Source organism: Arachis duranensis, chromosome 6 (assembly GCF_000817695.3).
Source record: "Arachis duranensis cultivar V14167 chromosome 6, aradu.V14167.gnm2.J7QH, whole genome shotgun sequence".
Taxonomy (NCBI): domain Eukaryota; kingdom Viridiplantae; phylum Streptophyta; class Magnoliopsida; order Fabales; family Fabaceae; genus Arachis; species Arachis duranensis.
This window is the reverse complement of record NC_029777.3, coordinates 14,726,649-14,734,202: the sequence shown is the minus strand read 5'-3', so window position 1 is coordinate 14,734,202 and position 7,554 is coordinate 14,726,649. Positions and strand designations below refer to the sequence as shown.

General features: G+C 28.2%; 1 protein-coding gene across 1 annotated transcript; it reads right to left on the bottom strand.

The window, feature by feature from the left end:
* Nucleotides 1-2,946: 2,946 nt before the first annotated feature.
* Nucleotides 2,947-4,262, bottom strand: LOC107492999 (uncharacterized). The gene is made up of 3 exons (XM_021125728.2): nucleotides 4,125-4,262; nucleotides 3,313-3,925; nucleotides 2,947-3,164 (listed from the first exon to the last, which is right to left on the bottom strand). The coding sequence occupies exons 1-3, from the start codon at nucleotides 4,260-4,262 to the stop codon at nucleotides 2,947-2,949; spliced, it is 969 nt and encodes a 322-aa protein (XP_020981387.2).
* Nucleotides 4,263-7,554: the final 3,292 nt, after the last annotated feature.

Sequence of the window (7,554 nt, the reverse complement as noted above, 5' to 3'; positions counted from 1 at the left end):
GGTGTCGGCTACATGAATCAAAACGACGCCATTGAGGTATGTCATGTATCATGTCTACAGCGAAACCGTTTACATGTAGATCTCATTTGACCACCTCATAAATGGTTTTCTTAGGTCTTCGGTCTTCCTCTGTCTTTCATCCGTTGTCCATCCTCCATCTCATTCACTTTCTTGACTAGTACTCTGTCAGTCTTCTTTTCACATGTCCAAATTTTTATTTAAAAAAATTATTTTTTAGTTATTAAATTATGATTTTACCAAAATTTTTATTAATATATTTTTATATTTTACTATTAATTTTTCGATATCAATATATATTATTTTAACGTTTAATAAAAAAAAATCTTACTACTGTTAATAGAAAATAACCTTATTACCACTGTTAATATGTATAACAAATAATATATATTGATATTGAAAAATAATCTTATTAAAATTTTTTATTTAATGTTAAAATAATATATATAAATATCAAAAAATTAATAGTAAAATATAAAAAAATTGTTAACAAAAATTTTGGTAAAATTATAATTTAATAATAACAAAATTATTGAAGGGTATTTTAGAAAAAAATAATATAATTGTTACGTTGGGTAACCAGAGGTTAATGAGCTGGACTCGTAAGGTTGGCCCAATCGTATGAGGGGGGAAGCCTTTGAGCGGGTTTGCGCCTTTTGAGACTCCTTCCGACTTGCGAGCGTGAGTGAATGGGGGGTGGTACCTGTAAAGACACTCTGATGCCTAAGTTAGCGAGAGTGTGAGCAGGTCTTAGAGAGTATTGGGACTTAGAGATACCTGAGGGGTGTCAGTGTATTTATAATGGTGAGCCAATAACCACCGTTGGAATAGTTTCACCTTTTAAGGTGGATAACCGTCCCTTTATCTTAAGGAGGTTGCGATATGGCTCTTGGAAGTGGGTTGAGAGATCTTAGGGGCAGTTATCATCTGCCAGCTAACTTTTGCTCCCGACTTCTTTAGAGCAAGTCGTGTGGAGTACTGACTTCTTAGGAGAAGGTCGGTGTTCTGTGAGGCTCAACCCCGTGGGTTGGGTCTGTCGTTTGTTAACGGATATCTTAGTAAACAAAATTTAATGATAAAAAATAAAATTTTTGCTAATGAGTGTTTTTTTAAAAAATAATTTATTTTTTCTTAAAAATAGATAAAGTTAACATTAGTTAACACAAAAAGTTTAAAAGGGATTAAAGAGGAGGTTTTTTAAAAGTTAGAAAGGAGAGGAATGTACATTTATAAAATAGAGGAAAAAGAAATGTCATTTGAGCATCTCATAAAGGAGGGGAGTAGAATTTTCTAATAATTTAATTATCGAAATATGTAATTTATAGCGTATTTATCAATTTACTTCACATTAATTTATCAAGATAATTATAAATATATTTCGTTTACCGTGTAAAGGAGATATATATATTTGTAAATATAAAAATATAATTTTTGAAAATAATTAAAAATTTTAATAATTTAAATTGTATCAAACTCTTAAAAATGAAATGTTTCAAATAATAAAAAGACAAACAATTTTAAATAATAGAAAAGATAGACAATTTTAAAATACCAGGCAAAATAGGTGATTTTAATTAATTGATTAATAGACGACTGGACGCATTATATAATTTAAAATTTTTCATTTAAAATCAGCATACTATTTTCTTAAAAATTAATTTATTTAAATTAAATTAATATTTAAAATAATAAAAAATGATAATTAAAATAATTAAATTATTTATTTTAAAAAATTCCCTTCCCTTATTTTTGTGAGTTTAACTAAATGGCAAAACTAAGCATGGACCACGGACATTCATAATTACCGTTTTCATTAGATGATAGAGAGTTAGGTGGTTTTTCAAAACTAGAATCCTGTAACAGTCAATTTAGCACGTATCGTTTTATCATAGGTCAAACTCCCATAGTCACGCTAGTCACATATCGCAGCTAGTCATCACAGAACGCACCATATATTTTTATCATAAGTCAAACTCCCATAGTCACGCTAGTCACATATCGCAGCTAGCCATCACAAAAATATATATATGTTGGTGGAAAAATATAAAGCCAGTAAAACTTTCTAATCGAAACTACTATATATAGTAGCTATTTACAAAGTCTTTTATGCGAAGCTAAAGCTTTGTTTACTATAATTTCATCAATCCTTGGTTTCCACGTATTTGGTGAGTTAGTTTCTTTCGATAAGCGTCATAAATATACTACTTACTTTATTTAATTTGGTAAATTTTAAGGTCGTAAAAATCTGACCGGTTATTAAATGGGTCAAATGATTAGTTTAATAGTTCAATCAAAGTTAAATCGTAATTGAATCAATTTAATTAAATATAGAATAAAATTATAAAAAATTTAATACACAATTTTAAAAAGTTAAAATTAATAATTTTTAAACTAATAAGATTCAAAATTTAATAATTTTACAAAATGAATAATACGTAATTTATCATTAAAAGGTTCTAAACAACTTTAAATATCAAAATGTATAACTAAAAAAATAAAAACGCACATAAATGACAAACATAATGTTTTGCAATAAAAAAAACAATATTCAACAAATAATACTTTAACTAAACAAAGACACTATTCATCAGAAGTCATAATCATCATTAAATGTTCCGATGTCTCCATCATAAACATGTAATTCAAAGCCAGCATCTTTAGAAATACCACCAAAAGAAATATTTGAGGATTCAATTACAACATCAGGCATATCCACTTCAACTTCCATGTCTCCTCCATCTAATAAAATAGAAAGAAAACTCAACAAAAAATAAATATTAATGACATGTATTTTTATGGAAGGAAACAAAGTTTGCTATGTCACTCACTATTAGAATACGAAGGCATAGCATTATCAGTGTATATTATACTTTCAATGCCTTCAACATCTCTATTAGTAAATTCAGGATCATCCTCATCTGTCATTACCTAAAAATCTACCGTGTCAATGCTTTGAATGTCAAGTGGATCATAATTCATCTTCTTTCGATGCAACCCAGATTGAAGACATAGGTTATAGGTGACATAAACAATGTCACTTAATCTTTGATACTCTAACCGATTTCTCCTCTTTGAATGGATTTGTTCAAAAAGGCTCCAATTCCTCTCACATCCAGATGAATAATAGGTTTGATGAAGAAGACAAACTGTCATTTTTTGCAAATTAGGAGTACTCCCACCGTATAACCTCCATCATTCACCTACGTAAATATAAAAATCAAATACTTTTTAATGTTTATCACCCAACATATTAAACTTTTAAACTAAACTGAACTTGGATATGAAATAACTTACCAGGTTCGAGTCTTGATATCACTCTCTTAGCACTTTCTCTCCCAAAACTTTTTTTACAATCTTGATACCGCTGTATCTCTTGCATTGCGACAACTGAATCATCACAAAGTGTTTTAACATCAAGCAAATTAAGTAAAGATCTCAAAATATTTGCTTTCTCAACAAAATCTTCACTATAGAAAATGCCTGGATTTAAAAAGTACGCTGCCGCATGGAGATCACGCTTCAAATGCTTATCCCACCTCATTTTCAAGATACTCGTGTATGGCGTATAAGCAGCTTTTCGATTTCTAAACATTGTCTTGATAGCATTTTTGGCTCTTTGTATACTTTCATACAAGATTCTCAAAGAGGATTTTTCATCAGCATCAACAAGCCTCAACAACTTAATAAGAGGACCAACAATTTTCACAGTGGTAACACAATTTTGCCAAAACTTACTATCCAAGACAATTGAACTAACAATCTTTCCATTAGCACTTTTGGCTAACTTATGAGAAGTGAAATATTTGTCCATCATCAATGCCTGCAAATCTTCCTTGTGATCATATATACTTTTCAAAGTAATGAAAACAATGGCAAAATGTGTGACTCCTGGTCGAACAATTTCTGTCTAACTTTTTTTTTCTAAGCCAAGACAATAAGATCAGATGATTATAAACAAACACAATCACTTTTGAAGCATGGAAAGTAAGGTGAGCTATGTGAGGAATACTTGCAATGTCTTTTAAAATAAGATTGATACACTAGGCAGCACAAGGAGACCAAAATATATTTGGGTATTTTTCATGAATAAGTTTTTCAGTAGATACATAATTAGCAGCATTATCAGTGACCACATGCACAATGTTACTAGACCCAACCCACTCAATAACATCACCAAACAAATTAAACAATGCATCGACAGTTTTTATCACATCAGAAGAATCAACAGTCTTAATAAATGACATACCACCAGGACAATAAACTACAAAGTTAATTAAAGTTCATTGTCTTTGATCAGTCCACACATCTGCCATCAGCATACAACCGGTGCTTTTCCATGAGTTCCTATACTTTTCAACAAGCAACTGGCACTCTCTCTTAAGATCGGCCAACAAATGAACTCTCATTTCATCATATGATGGTCCCTTGAAACCAAGTCCAGTTGCAGCAATACCATTTAATGTAGGTTGAAAGTAAGGTTATTGAATTGCATTGAAAGGAATACGTGCATCAACGATCCATTTGGCAAGTCCCAACTTAGTCTTGTGCACAATTTTTTTACTAACCAAAACACTTTTCAAAGTCGATTGAGATCCTGGAGTAGTCCTTTCTTTAAATTAACTTCCAGTTTGTGTAGCTACTATAGCTCAGCAGCTTGTACAGGGTTAGGCGATGCAGCCTCTTGTGCATGTGTTTCTCCACCATAAGACTCCTCTTCAAATTTTTTTCCATTTTATTTTTTTTTGTTTTCTATCAGAATCCTTTTGAATTGAAGTTCAACTTCTTCAGTGATTTTGTTACATACTTTAATTTGTTCAGAAATTTTCGCAAGATGATATTTCATCCTATATATCCCCCCTCCATTATAAGTATTCAAACAAAAGATACATGTATATTGTGCCTTATAATTTTTATCATACTTCACAGTGAAATATTTTTAAGTCGGGTCAGATTTTCCTTGAGAAGAACCTGTCTGAGTTTGAAACGTAGATCATCGCCGTTCTTAACCGAGACTCAGGTTAAGCTCCGTCTCGAAACCTTGTGAGATTCTTCTACAGTATTATGTTGTTGTTGCTGATCATTTTGTGACTGTTCTATTTAAATTCAAAATACTAGTAATTTAGAATCCAAACCAATATATTAATTCAAAATTCATACAATTCATATGACATTTAACATAATTAAATTTAGCAATTTATCTAGTTAATTCAACAGAACAAAATTAAAAAAATCAAAATAAATTGTTTAACTAAAGAGAAATTAAGACTCTCAATCTATCAATTCAAACAAAATAAAATTATCTTAATTTGTGTGTGCATAATAATTTTAAATATATATAATAGTACTAATTTATTTAATTTTATCATTCATGCCAAGATAAACTTTCATCGGGTCTCTTTTCCTCAAAATTATTGAAAGATGAAAAGAATTGGAGGAGTAGGGTAAGTAAAGTAATAGTAGATCAACTTTGACATATGAACCGCACATTTTTCATCTAGAAATCAATAAACTAATAGTAGCTATAATTGAAATAATAAAAAATTAGCTCGAATTCAATCTAAAATTAAAGGTTTAAAATATAAAATTTTTAATTATAAATCAGAAATATTTTAAAGTTATAATGTTTGAAGAAATGAATAAAAAAATATAATTTTTTATATAAGAAAATAGATATTAAAATAATAATAATAACAAATATCATTTAATAAAATTTTAATTCATAATAATTTTGACGATAATGTCAAAAAAATTATTATGTAGCTAGTGTTTAGTATTTAATTATGTATGATATGATAGGTGTAAAAATAGAAAACAAATATAAAATATATGACATGTATGTTTTGTTATTTTATTTTATTTACTATTCTTACTAGAATTTTCTCCTCTTTTATAAGGTTGAGAACTTGCTTTAACAATTATAAAAGAAAATTAGCAAGTTATATATATAAAAATAAAATCACATAAAAAAATAAAATTAAAACTGAGATTTCATATTACACATAATTTTAAATATAAATTTAATAATAAAAATAAAGTGATTAAAATGATAAAAAAAAACTTAGAATGAATATATGCAGTAAGTTGTTCAGATGCAATATTGTCTGAAAATGAAAATGGTGGTGGAGGATCAATACTTCCATCACATGAACATGAAAATGGTGGTGAGGTTTGGAACAGTACGTGAGAATGATGGTGGAAGGTTGAAGATATTTTTCATAGAACTTTCTTTTATTTTGAAGTCAAATTTTTTTTAAATAAAATTGATAAAATAACTCATCGAAAATAAGATAAGTAATATTTTTATATTTTTTCAAAAATTCTGAATTAACTTTTTAAAAAATTAAAAATATTTTTTAAAAATAATACTAAACAACATAATATGAATTTTTATAATTTAAAAATAATAATTTTTGTTACTTTGCATATTTGAATATTTTTTTTTTAGGCTAAACCCTTAAATTCTATTCAAACTGAACAATAATCTACCGGTCCCAAATTCAGACCCCTTCTCTGTACTTAGACAGTTAAACTACGTTATTTTATATGAAATTAAAAGTAATTTTTCCATAACTTTGTTTTTAAAAATACGATCCTCTTCTCTAAGACACATTCATATGAACCGTATGCAGCAATTGCAACAGCTGGTGACTACTTGATAAATTTTCAGTTGATTGATTTATATCCTAATTTATGACTGACATTACCTTTATATATAAATATAAAAATACGTATGGAAGTTTTTGTCTATATATGTTAAGTAGCATTAAAACAAATTTTGACTCTTTTGTCTAAATTCAAGAGCATCTTAACTTCTTCCAAATTCCAATAGTGATTTACATATATTACATACGCATATTCATGAAATAATTATTATTAATAAGAAACTTTGTTATTTTTTGTTTTATTTTCCTTTTAGTTATTTGGTTTTTATTTTTTGGTCAAACTTTTCAACTATTTGTTATCTTGTTAACTTATAGGTGATGGGGGATGAGAGTTGCTAAGTAATCTTACAAACCCAAAATTTAAATCATTTTAATTGTTTTTATAATTTGTGTTTGGGCTTATTGGGAGTCACCCAAATAGGTTTATAATTTTTCTGGTAATGAAAAGAACAACCCAAATTCCTCTTTATTATCGTAAGCCAGTTTCATTATATTTAAGTCCTAAAATTTTTTTATAATTTGTATTTGGACTTATTGGGAATAACCCAAATAGGTTATATTTTTTCTGGTATTGAAAAGAACAGTCCAAATGCCTCTTTATTATCCGGAGCTAATTTTATTACATCTAAGTCCTAAGATTTTTTTATAACCCAACTTTATTTTTTGGTAAAACTCCTGTAACCAATTAGATTAGGAAGGATTGGTATAAAAAACAAACTAGGTTTTGGGTCGGATTTCAAATAGTCCAATTATATTGTGTTTTTGTTACTTTGCAAATTTGAATATTTTTTCTCTTTAGGATAAATCCTTGAACCTTATTCAAATTCAACGGTCTACCGGCCTCAAATATAAATCCTTTTTCTGTACTTAAACA

What these genes read in the sequence shown, in the direction of transcription:
- LOC107492999 (XM_021125728.2), bottom strand. Translation starts at nt 4,262, where the DNA reads ATGTCATTTATTAAGACTGTTGATTCTTCTGATGTGATAAAAACTGTC. An exon ending in CTGATAATGCTGCTAATTAT is followed by an intron (nt 3,926 to 4,124) that starts GTATCTACTGAA and finishes AAAAAAAGTTAG; the next exon opens with ACAGAAATTGTTCGACCAGG. An exon ending in GATATCAAGACTCGAACCTG is followed by an intron (nt 3,165 to 3,312) that starts GTAAGTTATTTC and finishes AAAAAATGACAG; the next exon opens with TTTGTCTTCTTCATCAAACC.